We start from the raw sequence: 26,180 nt of genomic DNA on the forward strand, positions 1-26,180 counted from the left end.
GCTTGCTCGAAAACTATGTGTGCGCCCCTATGGGTCCTGGTCAAAAGTAGTGCACTATATAGGGAACAGGGTATAATTTGGGGCGTACACATAGTTTTCGAACGAGCGAGACCGGTCTAAACCCGGCCTACTCACAGATGAAGACTGACCACCTGCTTTAGTTTGAGGCTCCTCCAGCCTGCTCTCCCTCTCAGTGAGAAATCAGAGAGATTGTGTGCCAGGGGAGAATGTGTCCAAGAGTAGGAGTCATTATGTTTGGATATAGAAAAGAAAGGAGGGAGATGAGAGGGAGACGAGAAGAGGGAGACGAGAAGAGGATTTTTTATTTTATTATTTAACCTTTATTTAACTAGGCAAGTCAGTTAAGAACACATTCTTATTTACAATGACAGCCTACCAAAAGGCAGAAGGCATCCTGCGGGGACGGGGTCTGGGATTAAACATTTAAAATAAATAAATATAGGACAAAACACACATCATGACGAGACAACACAACACTACATAAAGAGAGACCTAAGACAAAACAGCAAGGCAGCAACACATGATAACACAGCATGGTAGCAACACAACATAACAACATGGTAGCAACACAACATGGTAGTAGCACAAAACATGGTACAAACATTATTGGGCACAGACAACAGCACAAAGGGCAAGAAGGTAGAGACAACAATACATCACACAAAGCAGCCACAACTGTCAGTAAGAGTGTCCAGGACTGAGTCTTTGAATGAAGAGATTGAGATAAAACTGTTCAGTTTTAGGGCCCTATGAAATCAATTTTTCCCCTCCAAATTCCGTTTTATTTATCCCAAATTCCGTTTTTTCCATTTTTCAGAATTCTGTGGTTTACGATTTACGCTAATTGTATCATCAGAAAGAGTGTAATAATGTGAATGAATAAAACGTCAACAATTTAATAAGATATAACAGTACATTTGTAATGATGCAACACAACATTGCACTATTTTTTATCAAGGAAAATGCTTAAATTCAGTGTTTCATTATAAATGAAAAAAGTAATGCAAGAATCTAGGCAACAATGCAGCAACCTTCTCCTCTGTTTCCAGCTGGCTGAGGATGTTTGTGACTGCCTGGGATGATGACTTTTCTGCCAACAAAAACTCTGTACAGATGAACAAGCTCTGCATGGTACTTCACTGCCTCACACCAGCTATTCCATCGGGTGCTCACTGCTTCAGGAGGAGCCTTGACCTGCACAAACTCCTTCACAATGAGGAAGCTCACCTATCTTCTCTTTCTGACAGGCTTCTTGAAGAAGACAGATCTCATCCATGTCACAAGTGATGCAACTTCAGAGAAATATTTGTAGCGCTGCCAAGTTACATGGACACTGTTGGGCATCACTCCTTTCAGAACCTCCTTGTATGCCTTCAGGCAGTAGGAGTCATTATCTGTGACCACTGCCCAGGCATCATTCAGGTTCAGATTGTTGCTGTGGAGGGAGGCTAGTGCCTTGCAAAAGTATTCATCCCCCTTGGCGGTTTTCCTATTTTGTTGCATTACAACCTTTAATTTAAATGGATTTGATTTGGATTTCATGTAATGGACATAGACAAAATAGTCCAAATTGGTGAAGTGAAATTTGTGGTGTGTATTCACTCCCTAAATAAGATCTACTGCAACCAATTACCTTCAGAAGTCACATAATTAGTTAAATAAAGTCCACCTGTGTGCAATCTAAGTGTCACATGATCTGCCACATGATCTCAGTATATATACACCTGTTCTGAAAGGCCCCAGAGTCTGCAACACCACTAAGCAAGAAGCACCACCAAGCAAGCGGCACCATGAAGACCAAGGAGCTTTCCAAACAGGTCAGGGACAAAGTTGTGGAGAAGAACCGATCAGGGTTGGGTTATAAAAAAATATCTGAAACCTTGAACATCCCACGGAGCACCGTTAAATCCATTATTAAAACATGGAAAGAATACAATAAACCTGCCAAGAGAGGGCCGCCGACCAAAACTTACGGACCAAGCAAGGAGGGCATTAACCAGAGAGAAAACAAAGAGACCAAAGATAACCCTGAAGGAGCTACAAAGCTCCACAGCAGAGATTGGCGTATCTGTCCATAGAACCACTTTAAGCCGTACACTCCACAGAGCTCGGCTTTACGGAAGTGGCCAGAAAAAAGCCATTGCTAAAAGAAAAAAATAAGCAAACACATTTGGTGTTCGCCAAAAGGCATGTGGGAGACTCCCCAAACATATGGAAGAAGGTACTCTGGTCAGATGAAACTAAAATTGAGATTTTTTGCTATGTCTGGCACAAACCCAACACCTCTCATCACCTCCGAAAACACCATCCCCACTGTGAAACATGGTTGTGGCAGCATCATGCTCTGGGGATGTTTTTCATTGGCAGGGACTGGTAAACTGGTCAGAATTGAAGGAATGATGGATTCAGTCTTCCAGAGATTTGAGACTGGGACGGAGGTTCACCTTCCAACAGGACAACAACACTAAGCATACTGCTAAAGCAACACTGGAGTGGTTTAAGGGGAAACATTTAAATGTCTTGGAAGCCCAGACCTCAATCCAATTGAGAATCTGTGGTATGACTTAAAGATTGCTGTACACCAGCGGAACCCATCCAACTTGAAGGAGCTGGAGCAGTTTTGCCTTGAAGAATGGGCAGAAATCCCCGTGGCTAGATGTGCCAAGCTTATAGAGACATACCCCAAGAGACTTTCAGCTGTAATTGCTGCAAAAAGTGGCTCTACAAAGTATTTTCTTAGGGAGGGGTGAATAGTTATGCACACTCAAGTTCTGTTTTTTTGTCTTATTTGTTGTTTGTTTCACAAAAAAATAAAATGTGTATCTTCAAAGTGGTAGGCATGTTGTGTAAATCAAATGATACAAACCCCCACAAAATCGATTTTAATTCCAGGTTGTAAGGCAACAAAATAGGAAAAATGCCAAGGGGGTGAATACTTTCGCAAGCCACTGTATAGCTGGGAAAACATTGAGTTGTTGCATCTGTCCATGAAAATGACATCCACCAGAAAGTACTGGTTTTCAACGCCTGCAATGAAAGATAAGGAACAACTTTAATTATGTTTTAACCTAAAATAATTTTGTGACAAAATAAGTGTTATTTAAATTAAGTGTAAGCACAATATAGATACTGCGATAGTTAGCTAGATGGAGAGGCAGACGGCTGCTGACATTATGCATTGCTATATTTCACCATGATAGCTTGTCGTTTGGAATATCACAATTTGCATGCGGACAATTCACATTGCAGAATGTAAATGTAGTCTATTGCAACGGTATATAAATAGACTGTCAAGTTAAGTTAACTCACCAATAACGATGTTAGAACGCTGCAATCCCTTGCATCTGTTGTCTCGTCAACAACCACCGTAAACCTCTTCCCACGGATCTCCAGTAGAACGGCAGTCATATGTTGGTCGAACACACGGGGCAGGTGAGTTTGACGGAGGCTGCTCTCATTTTCTGGTAACTCTCCTCCCTGTTTGCAATGCTTCACCAGAAACGGCCGTAGCTTTCTTAGCTTTTCTAAGGGGATGTCAGACTCGGCCCACACAGCCACAAAGTCCTGAATAAATTATCGTATTGAATCTGCTGATGCACTTGCACTAGTAATTGTCGTTTGAAAAGGCATGCTCTGGCTAACAGGCTGACCACACCGCTCGCGTCGCATGCGTGAGCGTTGCAAAATAAATTTAGAAATCTATGTTATTCAATTATTGCACCCACACTGCTCGTGCGTTTCATCTTCTCACATGACTTCCCAGAGAAAGGGGAATAACTAATCTCACACACACACACACACATACACGCACACACACTGGTCTGACCCTCTTAAATCTCCCTTTTCTCTTGACTTTCTACCAGAGCCTCACTCCTTTACAGAGCCTTTGGTATTTGTCCAGACACTTTACTTATTTAATTCATATGCTCTTTCAAAACAACAGTGTTACAGAGTTGCAAAATAAATTTAGAAATCTATATTATTCAATTATTGCACCCACACTGCTCGCGTGCGCCAACGAGCGTCTGCGTTGCCAAGAGCTAAAATAGAAGTCAGTTCTATTTCTGACACAGATCGCGCTGCAAGTCCTGCCTCCCATCTCCTCATTGGTTTATAGAAGCAGGTACCCACGTGCCATCTCCTCATTGGTTATACCCACGTGGGTGACTGAAAGACAAATGAGTCAGTGGCGGTAATGCACCTAATTTACGAAAGTTGCCAATCGCAGTATAAAGTCAAGAGAAGAAAAGGCCTGGAAGGAGGAGAGATGACTAGAAACGATTCGGTTGATCGTTTTATGTGTGGATTAATTGTGGATAAAGGACCTTGTGGATTTCAGGTAAAATAACAACTCAATGTTTATATCCCAGGACAAATTAGCTAGCAACAGCAAGCTAGCTAGCTAAAATTGCCATAAATGTTTAATTGCTTCGACCTGTCCCCAAATTAATTAAATGGTTCAGAGTTTGTTTTGATATTTTAACCTGCGTGTCGTGACGCTTTGTGTGGTGGACAAAATAAATGTATGCACGAGGCGCACGCGCGTAGCCTGTTGGGTCCTGTGTAACACGGTGCTTTTCCCTGTTCTTCACATGGGCTTCAGACTTTAAGTGGTTGTCACACGTTATTTTACGGGTCCAATCAATAGTATGTTGACAGAATTTGCAAAACAGCTTATCGCCTGACTCATAATAGTCCATTGGGTATTGCTCTGCTCTGAATATAGGGGTCAGTGTCGATTTTTTGTTTTGTTGACGAATTGGCGCTCTCTCAGCATGTTTCTCAAAGTGACAGCCAAGTTGTGAGGTGACGTAAGGTTCCCAGCACGATCGACCAACCCCCCCCCCCCCCCCCCCCCCCCCCCCCCCCCCCCCCCCAAACACCCCAATCGAAAATTGAATTATTTCTCTAGGCCTACTCGTCTGTAATTTTACAATTATGAAATAATTTAAGTTACTACAATAATCAGCCAAACTATGGAAATTCTGTAATATTCCAAGTTTTACAGTTGATTCCATTTTTATTACCAAATTCCGTGATTCCGTCCGCATTTTCCTTATCGCGGAAATCATAGGGCCCTACAGTTTGAGCGTTTGTTGCAGCTCGTTCCAGTCGCTAGCTGCAGCGAACTGAAAAGAGGAGCGACCCATGGATGTGTGTGCTTTGGGGACCTTTAACAGAATGTGACTGGCAGAACAGGTGTTATATGTGGAGGATGTGGGTTGCAGTAGATATCTCAGATAGGGGGAAGTGAGGCCTAAGAGGGTTTTATAAATAAGCATCAACCAGTGGGTCTTGCGACAGGTATACAGAGATGACCAGTTTACAAAGGAGTATAGAGTGCAGTGATGTGTCCTATAAGGATCATTGGTGGCAAATCTGATGGCCAAATGGTGAAGAACATCTAGCCACTCGAGAGCACCCTTACCTGCCAATCTATAAATTATGTCTCCGTAATCTAGCATGGGTAGGATGGTCATCTGAATCAGGGTTAGTTTGGCAGCTGGGGTGAAAGAAGAGCGATTACGATAGCGGAAACCAAGTCTAGATTTAACTTTAGCCTGCAGCTTTCATATGTGCTGAGAGGTGGAGGAGGGAGACGAGAGGAGGGAGAGAGAGGAGAGGAGGGAGCGGGGATGGGGAAACTGCTGGCTGTGTGTTCTACAAGCAGTGCTCGCTTGCATCAGAACAGCCTGGTACTGTAGCCAAGTGAGGCCAAATTTAGAAAAACAATGTTTATAGAGCTTTGGGGGGGGTCCGCTGTCTGTTTTGCGAGTCAGTCATTAATTAATGTGTATTCAATTAAAGTAAATATCATTAGTCATCTCTTGATGAGTGAACGGAAACAACATCCAGCTCTTACAGCAGAGCATGGAGCACACATGCCCTTTTACGGGGAGGGAACATACTAGCGTCTGTTACTGTATCTGTGTGTTATTCATCGTGTCCAACCCTGAAAAATTACCTTGGACAACAAACAAGAGAAACAAAAAAGGGCAAATTGCTGCACACTGTGCTCCCATTGACAAGTAGGCATATTGTTGCATATTAGTGCATACTGTGTTCCTAAAAACAAACAGGGTGAAACAGTCACTCTCTAATGATATCACATATCTAATGTTGCCAAAACCACAACAATTTTAACGTTTGGTGCCGATACTGTGTGTTGCTCTTTTCTCCTCTGGTGTCTGAAATGTGTGCAAATGGAGACAGGCCCTGTTAAATCTCATGGTGGGCCTGAAGGGTTTAACCAAGGCCATACTTTCTCACCTTGTATCCAAACATGAACGTCCTGACCGCGTGGACCGATGTCATTGGACACCTCACACCTGTACAGTCCAGAGTCATTTCTCTCCAGAGGACGAGTGAAAGTAAAAGTGTTGTTCACTATATCCACACCGTCAGGCATCGGCCCATCCAACCTGTTAAGAAAGGAGATCATATATAAACACAGGGATACAAACATTGCTGGATATTACTAGCCAGCAATGATCACAGTAGTGGTACGTCCGAAATGGCACCCTATTCTCATTATAGTGCCCTACTATGTGCCCTGGTCAAAAGTAGCAAACTACATAGGGAATGGGGTGCTATTTGTGACACGGCCAGTGTATGGCATGTTGTGGGGTGTAGTGGGTGGGTAAGCTGCTGCTAGCTAGAGGACCCTGACCTGGTCCAGGAGAAGTGGTGGGCAGGTGGGTTGGCTTTGGCTCCACAGTCCAGCTTCACATTGTCCTGACCAACAAACCAGTTCTGGTCATATCCCACCACCGTCACCTCAGGAGCAACTGGAAAAGAAGCACAATCCTATTATAATTATTATTTATTATTATAATTATTATTTGTTACTTAGCTACTTTGTAATAAAGTAGACTAGGGTACATACCATGTAGGCCTATTGTATAAGATACACTATGATCAGGATCCTTTAATAACACAACTGACCAAGAATATTTGTTCTATACAAAACAAGAGATTCATAAAAAACTTTTTTTTAAATGCCCTAGTGTGCATTGTACACAATGGCCAATGTGCTCCCTTGTAGCACAGCGATGACAAATTAGCTTTCGCCCCAGGGGGGAAAAGCAAGCAATATAAGAACAAAACAACTGATAATCAAAATGAAAAAGCAGAGGAAAAGGATTCTACAGCACAGGGGTTTTGTTGGATGTGAGAAGCCTAGAAAGGAGAGAGAGAGAGAGAGAGAGAGAGAGAGAGAGAGAGAGAGAGAGAGAGAGAGAGAGGCGCTACATCAGACAGGTCAAAATGAGGAGATACCAGAGTCACCACCAGCAACAAACAGAACAGAGAGAAAGAAGCCTACCAGAGGTAGGACAGATGCCACTGACTGTACTGTAATACATGTAGTAAACAATGACTCTGGTATCCAATTTCCCCCTTTGACTTTTGAAGAGTGAGCAGGCAGAACGTATTACAGTACAAAGCCGGGCAGGGAACAAGACGTTATGAATGCGTCCTGTTGACCTTTGCACTTTGTTTGTGGAAAAATTGTGCTTCTTTGGCACTTAAAATCCCCTGCCTCTGCATTTGACATGATTTATTGAGTTCCAAAGCCTTTCTCTTCCTGTATTAACCTCGCCTTTCTGCATCTCCACCCTTCTGCACCCACCTCTCTTGCCCCTGCCCCTGCCCCTGCTGCTGCTGCTGCTGCTGAGGCTTGATCAATATTTCATAAAACGCCTTCATTAACCTGCACTCACATAGTCCAAACAGATACTATACACTATTCATCAGTTCAGGTTGCCAAGGAAGCATGCATCAATGATTATAAAATTAAGATGACTCTTTAATGGCCCTTTTATGAGGAAACGAGGGAAGATGGGGAGTCGGTCCGGTCTCTGAGCATACTGCACTGTAAAACAGGCTATTGACATGACAGGTTATAGATCAGATACAGACAGCAGCCCTTCACTAATACATGTGGCAGTTGTCTAAATCTTTATGTAGTCAGAGAGTGCATGCTGAAACATGAGCAGCAGCTGTCTCTGGGACAAGACAAATCATCTACCATAAAGCCCACCTATCAGCACAGCAACCCCTCTCAAACAGAACACAAAGATAGCGAGCTACCCCTCTCCTTGTCATAGTGGCACACAGCTCTATATACCATGCATTCAGAAAGAATTCAGACCCCTTGACTTTTTCCACATTTTGATACGTTACAGCCTTATTCTAAAATTGATTAAATTGTTTCCCCCCCCTCATCTACACACAATACCCCATAATGACAAGGGAAAAACACGTTCAGACATTTTTGCAAATGTATATAATTTTTTTAATGAAATAACACATTTACTTAAGCACCTTTGGCGGCGATTACAGACTCGAGTCTTCTTGGGTATGATGCTACAAGCTTGGCACACCTGTATTTGGGGAGTTTCTCCCATTCTTCTCTGCAGATCCTCTCAAGCTTTGTCAGGTTGGATGGGGAGTGTCGCTGCACAGCTATTTTCAGGTCTCTCCAGAGATGTTAGATCGGGTTCAAGTCTGGTCTCTGGCTGGGCCACTCAAGGACATTCAGAGGCTTTCCCCGAAGCCACTTCTGCATTGTCTTGGCTGTGTGCTTAGGTTTGTTGTCCTGTTGGAAGGTGAACGTTCGCCACAGTCTGAGGTCCTGGAGCAGGTTTTCATCAAAGATCTCTCTGTACTTTACTTTGTTCATCTTTTCCTCGATCCTGACCAATCTCCCAGTCCCTGCCGCTGAAAAATATCCCTACAGCATGATGCTGCCACCACCATCCTTCACATTAGGGATGGTGCCAGGTTTCCTCCAGACATGACGCTTGGTATTCAGGCCAAAGAGTTCAATCCTGGTTTCAACAGACCAGAGAATCTTGTTTCTCATGGTCTGAGTCCTTTAGGCGACTTTTGGCAAACTCAAACCTGGCTGTCATGTGCCTTTTACTGAGCAGTGGCTTTCGTCTGGCCACTCTACCATAAAGGCCTGATTGGTGGAATGCTGCAGAGATGGTTGTCCTTCTGGAAGGTTCTSCCATCTCCACAGAGGAACTCTGGAGATCTGTCAGAGTGACCATCGGGTTCTTGGTCACATCCCTGACCAAGGCCCTTCTCCCCCGATTGCTCAGTTTGGCCAGGCAGCCAGCTTTAAAAAAAGTCTCGGTGGTTCCAAACTTTATCCATTTAAGAATGATGGAGGCCACTGTCTTCTTCGGGACCTTCAACGCTGCAGAAATGTTTTGGTATCCTACCCCAGATCTGTGCCTCGACACAATCTTGTCTCGGAGCTCTACAGACAATTCCTTCGACCTCATGGCTTGGTTTTTGCTCTGACATGCACTATGAACTGTGGGACCTTATATAGACAGGTGTGTGCCTTTCCAAATCATGTCCAGTCAATTAAACTTACCACAGGTGAACTCCAATTAAGTTGTAGAAACATCTCAAGGATGATCAATGGAAACAAGATGCACCTGAGCTCACTTTCGAGTGTCATTGCAAAGGGTCTGATAATACTTATGTAAATAAGGTAGTTCTGTTTTTTATTTTTAATACATTTGCTAAAATTTCTAAAAACATGTTTTCGCTTTGTCATTATGGGGTATTGTGTGTAGATTGATGAGGGACATTTTTTATTTAATCAATTTTAGAATAACAAAATGTGGAAAAAGTCAAGGGGTCTGAATACCTTCCGAATGCACTGTACTAATCACGTAAAAGGTGATCTAATTGTTCCATTTCAATGACCCTACTGCTCTGCTGTCCTATCCGCCTGGTCACCCCAAACACCGTCATTGTAAATACAAATTTGTTCACAACTGACTCGCCAACTAGGCAATAAATAAATAAATAAAGGTTAAATAAAAGAAATGTAAAACACTCACACTGCACATTGAGCACGTAGGGTATCCTGAACTCAGTCTGCAGGGCTGGGTGGCGCACCACGCAGGTGAGCGTGTGGCCCTGGGAGTGTCTCCGTGGCTCCAACACGTAGCGCACCTGGGTGGTGGAGGCGACATGTTGTTAGACGTGTAAATATTTAAGCATGTTTAAAGAGTGTTTGTGTGAGCTTTGCATGCCTGCTTCATGATCTATATACAGTACCAGTCAAAAGTTTGGACACACTTACTCATTCAAGGGTTTTTCTTTATTTTCTACATTGTAGAATAATAGTGAAGACGTCAAAACTATGAAATAACACATATGGAATCATGTAGTAACCAAAAAAGTGTTAAACAAATCAACATATATTTTAGATTCTTCAAAGTAGCCACCCTTTGCCTTGATGACAGTTTTGCACACTCTTGGTATTCTCTCAACCAGCTTTACCTGGAATGCTTTTCCAACAGTCTTGAAGGATTTCCCACATATGCTGAGCACTTCTTGGCTGCTTTTCCTTCACTATGTGGTCCAACTCATCCCAAACCATCTTAATTGGGTTGAGGTCGGGTGATTGTGAAGGCCAGGTCATCTGATGCAGCACTGCATCACTGTCCTTCTTGGTCAAATAGCCCTTACACAGCCTGGAGGTGTGTTTTGGGTCATTGTCCTGTTGAAAAACAAATGATAGTCCCACTAAGCGCAAACCAGATGGGATGGCATGTCGATGCAGAGTGCTGTGGTAGGCCTGCTGGTTAAGTGTGCCTTGAATTCTAAATAAATCATTGACAGTGTCACCAGGGAAGCAGTCTGAGGCTGGTAACTCATGAACTTATCCTCTGCCGCAGAGGTAACTCTGGATCTTCCTTTCCTGTGGCGGTCCTCATGAGAGCCAATTTCATCATAGAGCTTGATGGTTTTTGCGACTGCACTTGAAGAAACTTTTAAAGTTCTTGAAATTTTCCGCATTGACTGACCTTCATGTCTCAACCCTTGTGTTGTCTTAAGGGTCTTAAGAGAACTCCTTAAATTATAATTTTTCAACTTGAAATTTGATGATGTTTCCTAGAGTGTTCATTTTTTTTGTCCAGGTGGAACAAGAGAACAATGATTTAGAAGAGGAGGAGGTATCTAAAGAAGAAGATGGGGAAGAATACAACCCAGAGCACGATGCATAATCTTCAGATGAAGAAAAATCCCCCAAGCGGAAAGAGAGACATTTTTGTCAAAGAGCAGCAAAATAACATGGTCCTTGTCACCATATGACAACCAGGGCAGGATGGCGGCACAACATGTCATAAGAATGACCCCAGGGCCCAGAAGACATGCAGTTGCCCAGGACATCGCCTCAACATTCTACATGTTCATCACACCAGCCATCAAAAAAATCATCCTGGAGACAACTGGAAAAGGATGGATGAGATTGACCTGCGTGCCTACATAGGGCTGCTAATCTTGGCGGGTGTGTATAGGTAACAAGTCTACATGTAGTCTCTGGGATGCAGAGAGTGGAAGGGCAATTTTCCATTCCAAGATGCCACTGAAAGTCTACCACACTTTCTCAAGAATGCTACGATTTGATACCCGTGAGTAAAGACCTGCAAGGCATTCAGAGGTAAAACATTTTTTCAAATCTGCTATGTAAGTGATTTTCACTGTTAATTGTATTATGTATTGCTGTAATATCATGTATTTATGTGATTGTTTTCTGTGACACTGATACTAATTACTGATAGTAATCTCTTTTGTCAAAAGGTCGCTGTCCTTTCCGGCAGTATATGCCCAGAAAGCCAGCAAAGTATGGCATCAAGATATGGGTGGCCTGTGATGCACAATCCAGCTACCCTTAGAAGATGCAAGTCTACACAGGGAAGCTGACCAGTGGAGGCCCGGAGAAGAACCAGGGGATGCGGGTTGTGCTTGATGTGACAGATGAACTGAGGGGGCACAATGTCACGTGTAACAATTTCTTCACCTCTGATGAGCTCAGCCAGCAGCTCCTGAAGAGGAAGATCACCATGGTTGGCACAGTTAGAAAGAACAAGCCTCTCTCCCCCTTGCACTCCTCGCAACAAGAGGGAGAGAGGCCTTCTCATCAAAGTTTGCCTTTACCCTCACCACCACTCTAGTTTCTTACCTCCCAAAGAGGAACAATAATGTGGTCCTCCTGAGCACACTGCACAAAACGGCTGAGATCAGTGATCGCGAGGACAGGAAGCCAGCCATCATCCTGGACTACAACCACAACAAAGGAGGCGTGGACAACCTGGACAAGGTGATTGGAACTTACAGCTGCAGGAGGATGACTGCCCGCTGGCCCCTGGTCATCTTCCATAACATCATTGATGTGTAAATGCCTTCATGATATTGAACAAGATCAACCCTACCTGGATGCCTGATAAGCGGAACAAGAGGAGGGTGTTCCTGGAGCAGCTGGGAAAGACACTTGTAACCCCACACATTCAAAGAAGGGAGCGCCTCCCCCGCACAGCAGCCTCTGCAGCGTTTGTGAAAGCTGTTCAGGGGGCTGACTCTTGTCCTGATCCACCTGAGGCTGCAGCTGGTGCAGGCAAGAGGAGGAGATGCCAATTATTCCCCCCCAAAGAAGGACTGTAAAACAAATACTATGTCCTGCACATGTGAGAAATACATCTGCAAAGTCCATGCACACACACTTGCATACTGTCCTACATGTGCTAATTAGAGTTTATTGATTTATGTTCTTCACGTTTTTGTTTTGTATCTATTATCTTATTTTATTCTTATTTATTATTGTTGCTTATACACCTTGTGGGTGGGGGCAATGGTTAAAAAAATGGGAGAAGACTAGTATTTTGTAGTTGAATTCCTCATTGTACAGTATATAAGAATATATCACTATGTTGCCAAAAAAGTTCAAGACTGTTATTATTTCCCTTCAATAAAATGCATTCAAAACTACTTTCTGCACATTTCTGCTACTTTCTTAGGCTATACAYGTGCTATCTCTTGCTAAAAATGTATGTTTACACCTACGCAGTACCTTTAGCAATAAAGGAAAAGAAAACAATTATGACAGGTGTGTTGTAATAAAAACGAGTGGTGTCCACTGATTAAATGCAATCTTTCTGCATTGTGAAGAGTGAAAACCCAGATATTCACAAAGTTTGTGATGAATGACAGGTTGTTTCTTCATGCAAAATAGATTGGGGTTTAAAATTCAATTAAGCTGCTTTATTTTTGGTGTAGGGGAGTATACAGAATGTTAAGACTATACAATGTTAAAGTAATGATAGACTGTCGTTTTGCTTTGCTTATTTGAGCTGTTCTTGCCATAATATGGACTTGGTCTTTTACCAAATAAGGCTATCTTCTGTATACCACCCCTACCTTGGCACAACTAGGGCTGCTGCGGTGACCGTATTACCGCCACACCGGCAGTCACAATTCATGAAGGCAGTCAAATTCCACATGACCATTTAGTCATGGTAATTAGGCTTCTCCAAGCTCTGATGCTGCTGCTGCTGGTCATTAGTAGTCTACCAAACTTACTAACTGCCTGGTACTCAGCACTCTTTTGTCCCTCTAATTACTCTGACATCAAATCTTTTTAAAATCTAATCAAACCCTTCATGAGAGCCCATGAACTCATGRTGCTTAACATTTCTTTAGGCTATGCAATTGCGGGAGATGGCCGCTATTAAAAAGAGGAGGATTCCCTCAGCTTTCTATAGGCTAGGCCTACTATATTTACTTCTCAACTTTCCTAATATTAAGCACACTGCTTATATTTACAACAGGAGTATAGCCTACCAGGCTGGCATGAAAATAAACCAAGGGGAAAAGCGTCCTCCATTCGCTATTTAAGTGCATAGATGACATTTATTTTTTCCCGGGTGCCCCTGTTTTGGTACAGGTGCATGATAATGGTCCATTCTAAATCAAAACAAATGTCACACATATATTATTTAGTATATGTAAAGACAAGAATAAATCAAGAATAGTCTGATATTAATATTAGCCTATCACTTGTGAATTATATATTATCACTTGTGAATGATGCCCAGCATAAGAAACAATGCCTTTTTTTTTTTACGACTTGTTCGAATGATAGTCGCACACCTCATGTAGCCTAGCCTATAGGCCAATATGTTTTAATAAGGTTTGTATCACAACTAAAGTGTCCAAATAACTTCTTAAAGTTAAGCACATTCATCCGCTTTACAACTGGCATATATAGCCAGCGTGTGAGTTTCAAGTTTGGGGAAGATCATTTTCACAATAAAGATTGCATAATGCATAATTGCATTTGCGGTCACTTTTGATAATGGTGTTTTCCGCTAATGAAACATTTGCGCTTATAGCCTTCTATAATGTGCGCATTGCTGCGCTTATAATGTGAAGAAATAGCCTAATAGTTTATCAACATTTTAAGCTAAACATTCTGATCTGTTGCATCAGCCACACTGCATAAAAAAGTTTTGGGGATGCTAGTGGTTGTATTCATTTGGGATCTATCGCATCCCACTGTCCCAGACTATGTATGGATTATTTATTTCTCGCACAGAATAGAATAGGTCGACTTTTGTATTATGGGGGAGAGTAGACTGAAATAGGCTAGTGCTTTAGCTGTTCGTTAGGCCTACTCATCTTGTCGACACTTCTTCCAATATCATCAATTTGCACCTCGGAATTGGATAAGGAAGCACGCAGTTGCGTCCCTGATGTGTCTGTCTTCACTTGTAGCCTGTGAGAAAGACCCGATCACATGCCGGAGAGCTGTGTGAGTGATAGACGCTTCGGATTGCGCAGCACACTCAGGGAGAAGGGCACAACGCAGCACTCCGGGCTGCAAAAGGCTTTAATTTTTTTAGGGTGCATTACGGCCACAAAGGGGATGCCGCTGTGAAATTCGAGGCATTATCAAGTGGTTGTCAAATGATGAATTAGAGACTATTGGAGTGTGTACAGCCTGCACAAAAAAACAAAGTTGAGCTCATGCCTTTCAAGCAACGTTTTTCAAATCACCATTTGTCTCATCATGCAGCTTTACAATGTATAAAAAATCTACACATATAGCCCAAACTTTGTAGAATAACTAAAGTTACATGAATAACTCTAAATTAAGCATATAGGAGTACCTATGTCTTTGTTAACTGCTCAACACAGAATAGCCGCACCTGCACACTCCCTCAAATCACTTGGAAAAAATATTTATATCAATTGTATTCTTCATACTATATAATAATGCCACGGAATTATAAGCAAATCTTGTCTGCTAAATGAACTAGTGTAGCCCACAGCCATTTGGCATAGGCACATCAGGACCTAACATAAGGACAACTCAGAGTATGCTATTCTTTTCTTCTGAAATAGACTACATTTTCTTCATATCATGCTTCTTTAGGCCTATCTAAAATAAATAATGGATTTATTGTGAAGGTGTAGGCTATACTACATGGATTTATTAGACTTTTTAAAATGGCTTGCAGGCGTGGAAGCCAGGAGAAGCTAAATGTGTTTATGTTAATTAACGCTCAATTACCGTGAGGCCGACAGTTATTTGCTTGACAATCACCGACTGAGAATTTCACGACCGCCACAGCCCTAGTCACAACACAACTGATTGGCTCAAACGCATTAAGAAGGAAAGAAATTCCACAAATTAACTTTTCACAAGGCACACCTGTTAATTGAAATGCATTCCAGATGACTACCTTGTGAATCTGGTTGAGAGAATGCCAAGAGTGTGCAAAGCTGTCATCAAGGCAAAGGGTCGCTACTTTGAAGAATCTTAACACTTTTTTGGTTACTACATGATTCCATAAGTGTTATTTCATAGTTATGATGTCTTCACTATTATTCTACAATGTAGAACAAACTCTGGAATCAGTAGGTGTGTCCAAACCTTTGACTGGTACTGTACATATACTGTATATACACCCCATGAGGAGGTTGATTGTGTGTGAGACCATGGCTGTGTCCCAAATGGCACCCTATTCCCTTTATATTTTGCACTACTTTTGACCAGGGCCCAAGGGCAAAACTGACCAAAACTGGCCTTAGTCAAAAGTAGTGAATAAGTTGCCGTTTGAAACACAGTACTGTGGTGTAATGTCAAAGCAGTAGGTCTGTTCTGTTTGTACCTGCGTGGTGGAGGTGCCGTTGGGCTCGTCCTGCGTCTGGACCTCAGAGCGGCCAAACAGCTCAGTCTCCCAGGACACCTCGGCTGCAGGTCGGCCGCGCTCTGCTATGCAGGTGGCCGCCACCGATTCATTACCACCATCCACCAGGGCCGTAGAGCCGGCGGAGACGTAGACCTTGGGCTCCACTAGGGGAGAGAGAGATAAGATTAAAAAACTATAATGTTCCCAATGAGGCAATTCATTTAGCGGCATAGAAAATATACTGTACATACAGACAAAAAACATTGAGAGAGAGAAAGAGAGAGAGAGAGATGGAGTGGGAGAGAGAGGAAAAGGGGCTCGCGGAGAGATGACAAAACAGAATAGATTACAAAATGAGTATTGATATTTTGTATATGATGATGAATAAATAATGTGCATCATAAAACAGGGACGGGGATATGGACAGAGAGCAGGAAGTGGCCACGGGACACTCATACACTCTGCTGCCAGACACAGTAGATTGATTTCCTGCATTTCACAGATATCTATTAAAAATTGATGAGCCAAGCCATCGGATACTATAGGAGCACTTTGGAGGGAACTCAACTCTTTTTATTGTTATTGTGCTGGAGATGGAGATGTCTGTGAGAGATGTTTCTGTGTTCGTGAAAGGAATATTACTGTGCAGCATCGACCAAGACATTTCTATTAGAGTGACTTTTGGAGCATCTCCATGAAGCTGTTTGAATTATATTCTCTTCCTACTAAACCAAAACAATGGATTTTGTGTTGTAAATGCTGTACTTTCAAACTGGCTTGCTAATACGGTTCATAATGACTTAGAAAAACAGTTTAACACAGAGCAATGTCAGACATAATACTCCGTGCTGTTGTGTGTGTCTGTGTTTCATTGTGTGGTGTCCAGTCCTGAACTGGGGAGTTGGGTTGCTGTTAATGTGTGCTGCTATTCAGTGCTTTAGAGCTAGGGTTATGTTACACTGGCTTCCTGTGAGGATGCTGAGTTACTGTGGGTTGAGACATCAGTCGTGACACAGATTTCTCTCAATAGAGCAGCATAAACAGATCCATGTAAACGGACAGTGACCGCTGTAACATAGCACTCTACCTGTTTCACAGAGCACTACTTTCACAGTTCTAGTGCACCGACAGACATAATACTAAAGATAAAAATAATTCATATTCATCCCAAGAGTCCAAGGAAATACCGCAAAGAAATACCGCAAAAATCAGAAGTGCCCATTTAAAGGGTTTAAAACCAAGATAAGGTCACTATGCCAAGGTTCTCCTCAAATAAGAGCAAATTAAACTGATATTTAGTAACTATCTTTGATCAGCAATGACATTGTTGTGAATTGCAAAACAGGCCGTCCATAAATTCAAAGCGTTATCCTGTTCCTCAATTAAGCGCATTTCACAGAGCACACCCAGAGTATAGCGTTGTTGAATCATACAAACTTTGTGACAGTAATCAAACAAAAGTCAAATGACCAAAGTTGCTAAACTTGCTAGATAACCTCCTTTTAACGAATGACGGAATATCTCCTATATTTGGCTAAATCTAGTTTATGATTATACAGATAGCAGATCAGCTCATGAATAACGGGGAGATGAAGAGTGGAAATATTTTCAATATCAAGGTACGTATCTTAACAGGGATCAACTCTTGTTTTAAAATATCGATATCTACTCTCATATCGTTTGTTGATAACACATTCTCTACCGAAGCGCTCACTTGGCTAGCAAGTACGAGACTGCGCAGAGAAGAGGGGGAAACATTATAGCGGTATTTTGACATGCATAGGAGAAAGACGTGCTTTGATAATGCAACCTACAGAATACAGAATAAAGTTACGAATTTTCATGCGAGACAGGAGTCAGGACTTTTCAGTAGGATTGGGACTGGATAGGAAAATAGCCTAGGCTCTCGGACAGGAGAAGATAGAAATTTCCCTCGTGCCTCTGAATTGATAACAGGCTTCATGTCTGTGACAGAGATGCCTATGTAGTGAATTGTGCCTAGGCCTACCAAAGTTGTGACTGTCTGAAGAGTCACAATGACTGCTCAAAGAGACACAAATTATTTTATAGGATATACTGTAGGCGTTTCCTGTAGTGTTTATTAACTGCGTTCGCGTCTGCAGTACCGCAATGCCAATTATGCGTGTGCTTTGAATTTATGGCGACTTTGTGTGAAGTAAATACGCTAGGCTAAAGGCTTTCATGCGTCAACCTGTTTGGATAATGTGCAATTCCATTTTTTTGCTAATCTGGTGCTGCGCATGTTGTGTATTTTGTGGAATTTCATTAGCACAATTCCACAGGTTCAGGAGAGGGAGAGAGGCTAGAAAGCACTACTCCACTTCCCAAATTGGCTCTAGTGTTTAAATCTATGATTCAGAGAGCTGTCAGGCTGCCTTTCTTTTCCATCATTACTCATCTGAATCGTTTGCCTGGCTACCCAGATTCCTTGCTCCGGCCAACCGCTACGCCACACCCACGGACGTTAGTTTCTTCTCTGCAAGGAGTCTGGATCTGAGTACCTCCCCGACCCTTCACCGAACGCAAACACATTTGGGACAGTCTGATTGGTCCAGAAACCAATGGGTTGGGCCAGAGCCAGAACACACGTGGGTAAAGCAGTGGTTTGAAAATGTGGCATTGGCTTTGATACTCAGATTGGTTAGAGACAACTTTATTTTGTACAACGCCCCTCCTGCCCCTTGTCACCACAAACAACTTCAATGAAGGTAGTCTCAGACTAAAGTTTGTAGCGAATGACAGAGCAGCAGAATAATTTAGTGTCAGTTGTCAGGCTACTGAATCTCCCCTACCCTGCTCTCTCTCTTTGCCATGTCCATTTCTCCTCCCCCTCTCTTTCTCTCTGTCCGTGGTCTCCTTCTCTCCTTGCAGAGGGCACGGCACTAACACTAACAGCTGCTGGACTTCATTTCACAGTGACACTGTGGCATGTGGGTCACACATACAGATCCTCCAGACAAGGCCATCGCCCCCAGACATCTGCCGTACCCCTCCTCACAGTGAAACGACACCCCAGAGACTCCCTCTTCTAAAAATATACCTGTGTCTCCTACGCCCGGGCATCATGCAGCCATCTCAGTCAACCTGCTCACATTGTGCCCCACACACTCATCTAATCAACACTCCCCCTTCCCCACCCCACTGACTGACCGCGCACAGTAGCTCTGTTGTGTTAAGGTGGCATCCTGGCACCCCATAGCCCACCCCCCTATCCCCTTCCCTCCAGTGTAACCAAATCAGGGGTACGTGCTAATTTGGAGAGGCTGTCGTGAAGGGAGGTGGTTCAGATCTATCTTGTTGAGTGCAGAGGGTAATGATTTTCCGTCAGACAGGCAGAGAGCAGGCATTGGGAGCCGTGTTGGCCCTGTCCCACCCACGCACTGCCCAGTTCCGCTATGCTCCCATGAACGCGTAGGGCTGGGCGGCATACCTTATTTTCCGATATACTGGTGTCACGACTTCGGCCGAAGTTGATGCCTCTCCTTGTTCGGGTGGTGTTCGGCGGTCGAAGTCACCGGTCTTCTAGCCATCGCCGATCCATTTGTCATTTTTCCATTTGTTTTGTCTCGTTTTTCCACACACCTGGTTTTCATTTCCCAATTACTGGTCATGTATTTAACCCTCTGTTTCCCCCATGTCTTTGTGTGTGATTGTTATTTTGTTCAGATCGGTATGTTCCGGCTGGTTTGTATCGGGTGCTGTTTATCACCCATGTTTTTGTGGCAACTGTTCTTTTAGCACTTTGTAAATTGTTTACTTTGTGCTGTCGAGTAAAGTGCGTTGTTTCACTCATCTCTGCTCTCCTGCGCCTGACTTTCTACACCAGTTACACCCACCAGCCTGACAACTGGTATTGATGCACGAACCAGTTTGGGTTTTTACTTTACCTTCTATAACGGTATTTGAATGTTTGGTTTGTTAAATGTGATACAGTGTATAACATCAATTTTTATAGTTTACTTCGCTTCTTGAGTCATCTCTCTCCACGCTGCTTTCCACGCTAGCCCCGCCCCGTCACTCAAGGAGCGCATTTGTTGTTCCTCGAACATGAGACAGACACTTGCGTTCAGTCTGAATGGTCAATGCAGCACATGCAAAAAAGTTGATGAAAACAATGCAGTTTTCACTTTGCTTCTTAATATAAATCCACTAGCGTTATATAATTACACTATTTGTTTGTGTTTCTTACATATGCAAACAGCTAGATTGTATTTTCTTAGCAAGTTGGGCCGAAATCTTGTTAGCCACTAATGCTAATCGCTAGTTAGTTGTTTAGCTAGCTAATAAATGTAATGAGTCAGAGCAAACATTAGAGTGATACAGCCTGATAATACCAGTGATGGTGTAGACCTAAATCAGCATGTTGTTTGTGCAGCAAATGGTCCACCCATACAGGTTCCTTCTTCACCACCTGCTAACCATGACTATGTGACCAATAACATTTGATTTGATTTCATAAATCAAAGAGGAATAGGCAAAGCATGAATATGTTAGCTACATGAAGTAGCTGTAACCAAATCAGGGGGACGTGTAATTTCATTTTCTTTACATTGAGTTTACCACCCACTTTGGGTTGCATGGAGTAGCTAAGAGAAAACATTAAATGTAGCCAAAGATTATAGGGTTCCTACCCTGTCACAATAACTCCTCCCTGGCATTCTCATTCATTGTCATGTCAAACAACACTATTCAAAGTGCCCACTACTATATTATAACTATAGAATTAGAATAATCAGTCTATTTTCATGATTCCAACAGTTCACCGAAGTGTTTTGCTCTAAATCTCAAGTCAAATCGCAATTGCAACATTTGGTTAAAATTAAGGACTAGATTGTTTACCCATATCGTGCAGCCCTACATGGAAGTGTGGAAATTATGTCAAATTAGTGCAGGAAATGCAGAAATGAAATGAAAATGCTGCAAATAATTTTTGGTTGAACTGAATAGTATAAAACAATCAGAATGGAGAAAGACCCATTGAAATCACTTAGAATGTATGTGCTGCCCCCCTAGGGTCACACACTACTCAAAGCAAATAAAGATATTTAGTTATTCAAAAACATTTTAAAAATGTATACTGTGATATGATATTTTGGCCATATCAACCAGCCCTATGAGAGCGCAGCTGACAAAGCCAGCCAACCAGGACTACAGTTCAACTGTAAGGCTAGTGGTCAAACCATGCAGTATCTCCACAGTTTTGACATATCAATCAGTACACTTAAGAATAATTACAATTATCACCAATCTCTGCATTTATGGGGCTCATTGGATGATCAAGTAAATCATAGAGAATGGATATTTTGATTATCTAATGAAACAACTTCTAACAATAAAACATACACATTTAATTTGACCCTCAACAATTGAACAAGTCTTGCCATGGCACTGCACTGCTGCGAGGTTATGTTCTCTTTAGTTTTTATGACTCAGCTGAAAAGAGAAGATGTTATTGCTCCACATCAAATGCATGTCATGGACAGTAAAACATGGCTATCAGTGAGTCATACAGAGAGATCTGGGCCTGAGTAGAAGACCGCTTATGGTTTGATGATACAATAACTCAGAAAGTTAAAGTGGAACTGGGCCAGACTGTGGAGTTTGCCGCAATGTCAGGCCTAGTATCATCAGTTGACATTTTCATTAATGCAGCTTTTTTAAGTGTTGTCTTGTTTTCTCTTAGAAGTCTTAGCAGAAACTCAGTCTCTTAGAAAACTGCATAAGGTTTCTCACTTCCTTGTCAGCAATAACAATCCCAAACAAAAGGTCATTCTAATTCTCAGAGTTTCGGTGGTGGTGTATTATTCCTTTGCCATTGTTTACAGGTGGGGGCTTGAGGCTCAAGTAGCAAAGCTCCTCCTACCATTAAAATGTAACCCTTTGCCTTTTGTAAGGTTAGGAGGAATGGGGTGGGAGAGAGAGACAGAATGAGAAAGAGAGAATGGGGGGGGGGGGGGTTCATTACCTGAATGTACACTGCACTCCTCTTATAAGATTCAAATCTGTCCCAGACTATTACATTCTTACAACCGTTGTTGAAAGGGAAGCTATGAGCGTTTTGTTTTTATATCAGTGATTATTCTCAGAAGAGGAGTGTACCCACTCACAGTGTTAAGAAATAAAACACCCCCAATAAACAACAACACAGAGTAAAGGAAGGCGGGTGGAAGCCCAGGTTGCGTCCCAAATTACCCTATTCCCCATGGCCCCTGGTCAAAAGCAGTGCACTACAGAAGACCGTGCCATTTGGGACACAGCAAGACTAAAGGTAGATGTGGGCTAATGGAAGGCTGTGGAGGCCCAGACACTGAGTCGAGGCAGGCAGCCTCCTGTCACAGCAGCACTTAATGTAGCCCTCATTAGTCATCAGAGCTAGCCTAAGGCCGAGTGTCAAATGGCACCCTATTCCCTATATTGTGCACTACTTTCACCAGTCAAAAGTAGTGCACTACATATGGCATAGGGTGCTATTTGGGACTCAGCCTCAGGAGAGATACACATGAATCCTGGCTGGCTGCAGCTTTCATCACCGTCCACAATCCAATCAACCATTATAGGGGTGGAAACACATGCTGACCGCACAACAATCCTTAAAGTTCACTCTCAGTAAGGTGCTACTTTATAATGTGTCCATACGAGTTGGAACCTTTACGTGTGGATTTGTTTATATTAAGTCAGTAAATCTATGTGGCATTTGGCTCCTACAGTAATAAGGCTAGCTGTATGAATATTTATCAAGTCTGAACTGACCTCCTATAATTCATGGGGATAATGAGAACATTTTCTGAGAAAGGACATTCAGGTAAAATGGAGCTGGTGCTGTATGCTTCTACAGTACAAAAAGTAACTGTATCTTTATGGTGGACGCCGAGTGTCTGTGTCCCAAATGACAGCCTATTCCCCATTTAGAGCACTACTTTTGACTAGGGCCCATTGGGGCTGCATCAAAAATGGCACCCTATTTCCTCTATAGTGCACTACTTTTGACCAGAGCCCAATGCGGGCCCTGGTCAATAGTAGTGCACTATAAAGGGAATAAGGTAAATTGACCAAGTCCGAAGCAGTCTAAGAGTTCCACATACCTAGTATATTGACGGTGGTGGATGCCTGCGTGTTGCCCAGTGGGAAAGTCGCCACTTTACACGTGTAAGACCCGATGTCCTGAAATCCCACGCCTTCCAGGACGATGGTGGCATCGTGCACGGAGGGGTTCAGGAAGGACAGGCGCCTGGCGTAGTCTGGAGAGATGGAGATGCCAAACTGGGGGTTGAAAACGGCCAGGGTGATGGTGCCTGAGGGCAGGCGACGCTCCCAGGAGCTCTGGGTGAGGCTGAGGTTGGTGCCCACCTCCACCCTGCAGCCCAGAGTAATGTTCTTCCCCAGCACAGCACTCACCCTCTCTGGGACCAGCACCTCGTTACTGCACACACCTATAGACAGGGGGAAGGGGAGAGACACAGTTACTTAGATATAGACACAGTTACAGGAGAGATCCATGTTGAGAACAGTCATAAAAATAAAAACTGTAATCAGGACTGAACCTCAGTCAAAAAGGAGAACATGGGCTTCTTTTCAACTTTTATCTTTCATGCTTTTATTCAGAAACGACAGCCCCTTCCAAACCATAGAAACCAAACCGCCTTGACGAGTTAGGCCTACATTATGAAACATACTATATCACGTCACTTCCCTCTCATGTTACTCTTCCCATGGGAATGGGCTGACCGGACTTCTTTCTGGAACAACTAGTCTTGCCGTGTGTTTGTGATATTAAGGTGGTATTTCAACAGTGTAACAACGGATGGGCTTTTAGCTTTATGATGAGGTTTATCAGGGAGATGTGTCTGAGTCTGGAACCCCTCAATGTGTGTTCACTCCTAATGAGCAACACACACCGCAACACACAGCAACAGACATTCAGCCTCCCTTTTCACCACAGGACGTCCTCACTGTCACTGCTGCTAATTGTTAGAGCACCTTGCCATATAAAGTAAAAGCATTATAAAGAAAAAAAACTTTCTGGAAGAAGATGAAACATAAAAAGCAATTTGATGTTTTTTTACTGTTTTTAAAAGGCCCTTTCATGTCTATGCATGTAGGGAGTTATTTTCAGCTTGCTGTAACATGTAAAATATGGGTTTTTCATGGGGGCTGGCTAGTTCAGATGCTGTGATTGAGTAAAGGTGCAGAAAGCCAATAAGGAGAGAGGATGAGCAGTGAGCACATTATTATGGCAGGCTGTATCACAACCGGCCGTGATTGGGAGTCCCATAGAGCGGTGCACAATTGGCCCAGCGTCGTCCGGGTTTGGCCGGTGTAGATTGTCATTGTAAATAAGAATTTGTTCTTAACTGACTGACTTAGTTAAATAAAGGTTAAATAAATATTTATTTTTTAAAACAGTGGGAATCAGCTGCTTCAATGGACAGAAAAGAGGCAATGAAGCCTAACATGATTCAGCAGTATTGTGTTCCTCTACTTTTTGTTTTCCTTTGATTGGAAAGTAGAAGCTGCATGATACAAGCCTACTAGGCTAATTTGATTTATAGTAGATAGGAAGCTAGTCTGTCTAGGGGGTGTACTAAAACATCAAGCTGCCTCCCGCTACAGAAACAGAAGATACCGGTAGGTGCCTCCTGCCCTATGGACTATTCTGGCTCGAACAAGGCTTATACAGTAGGCCTACTTCCTACTAGATAGGCCTAACACCTCGTGCTGGATGTTTGCAATAACTAGCTAGTCTAACCATTTAAGAAATTGAGCAATACATGCCTACTGTAACATTTAGAAGCACCACAGGCAGCAAACTCTGAATGAATCACTAGCCTAGAACTTGAGGGAAATGAATTTGAACTTGAAACACATCTTAAATTACAGGTTAGTCCAATCCCTAGAATCATGGGCAAAATATATTCCAACCAAGAAAGACCAGAGTCAAATGTCTCTAAACATAATAACACAAATGAGTCATTGATACCCACATACTGTATAAATTTAAACATTAAGTTCATATGAACTTTTACAATCCTGTCGTCTATATTGAATTGTTGGGGGCACACCTCATTGTAAATCTTGCACTAGCCTTCATGTTTTTGCATGAATTGAATGCCATTCAAAAGAACATTCAGTGTAAGGTCTGAGTTTTCTTAACGCAATTTAAAGTTATATTTGGGAGATCTAAATTTCCACCTACCAATGTGTGTGGAGTAAGCTAATATAAGCGGCCTACTGGCTGATGCTTTAGGGTCCTTGACATGAATATGAGAGGGAAACCACAGCTACGCTATCCTGGCTAAGAGGGAATATAGGCTCTCCCTGCTCCCTTGCCTCCCCTGTAATTTCAGGGATCACATGTATATGTGCGCGCACACACACACACCCCCACACTAGGGCTGTCCCAGACTAAAACAAATCTTGGTCGACCAAGAGTCGTCTGTTCTTTCGACCAATCGATTGGTCTAATTTTAAAATGTTTCTTTTTCCATGTATAGACACATCCTATGTGTTTTAATCAAATCAATGAAATGCACTGAGCTTGTCTGATGCTTTAAGCAAACTGTTTGATGAAATAATTAAGTCACAGAAATGACTAGAGGGACACAGACCGCAATTGATTTGAATGTGCCGGGCCCGACTCAGATCTACTGCGATGTGTTAAAAAAATATACAGCGAGTGACTGTGACTAGAACCCTTTGGCTCTCTCTCCACCCTTCTGCAATGACCACCACAAAACACCAACAGTGTGTATTGCGTGATATCCAACTGTGTTGCTGGAGCTGCAACATACAGTGCATTCAGAAAGTATCAGACCCCTTCTCTTTTTCCACACTTTGTTACGTTACAGCCTTATTCTAAAATGGATCACACATTTTTTTTCTCATAAATCTACACACAATTTAAAAACTGAAAAATCACACTTACATAAGTATTCAGACCCTTTACTCAGTACTTTGTTGAAGCATCCTTTGCAGCGATTACAGCCTCAAGTCTTCTTTGGTACACCTGTATTTGGGGAGTTTCTCCCATTCTTCTCTGCAGATCCTCTCAAGCTTTGTCAGGTTGGACGGGGAACGTCGCTGCACAGCTATTTTCAGGTCTCTCCAGAGATGTTCGATCAGGTTCAAGTCCTGGCT

The 26,180-nt window shown here is 42.7% G+C and overlaps 1 protein-coding gene across 4 annotated transcripts in view; it reads right to left on the reverse strand.

Moving 5' to 3' along the window:
• nectin3a (nectin cell adhesion molecule 3a) overlaps positions 1-26,180 on the reverse strand; it is a 100,459-nt gene that overhangs the window by 34,726 nt on the left and 39,553 nt on the right. For all 4 annotated transcript variants that reach the window (XM_023966664.2, XM_023966663.2, XM_023966665.2 and 1 more), the window contains exons 2-6: positions 23,129-23,476; positions 16,005-16,189; positions 9,885-9,999; positions 6,692-6,809; positions 6,292-6,443 (exon numbers count right to left, since the gene is read on the reverse strand). In XM_023966664.2, coding sequence (XP_023822432.1) covers positions 6,292-6,443; positions 6,692-6,809; positions 9,885-9,999; positions 16,005-16,189; positions 23,129-23,476 — 918 coding nt within the window. The remainder of the gene's footprint in view (positions 1-6,291; positions 6,444-6,691; positions 6,810-9,884; positions 10,000-16,004; positions 16,190-23,128; positions 23,477-26,180) is intronic.

The sequence above is a fragment of the Salvelinus sp. IW2-2015 genome, linkage group LG22 (assembly GCF_002910315.2).
Source record: "Salvelinus sp. IW2-2015 linkage group LG22, ASM291031v2, whole genome shotgun sequence".
In the NCBI taxonomy this organism is placed as follows: domain Eukaryota; kingdom Metazoa; phylum Chordata; class Actinopteri; order Salmoniformes; family Salmonidae; genus Salvelinus; species Salvelinus sp. IW2-2015.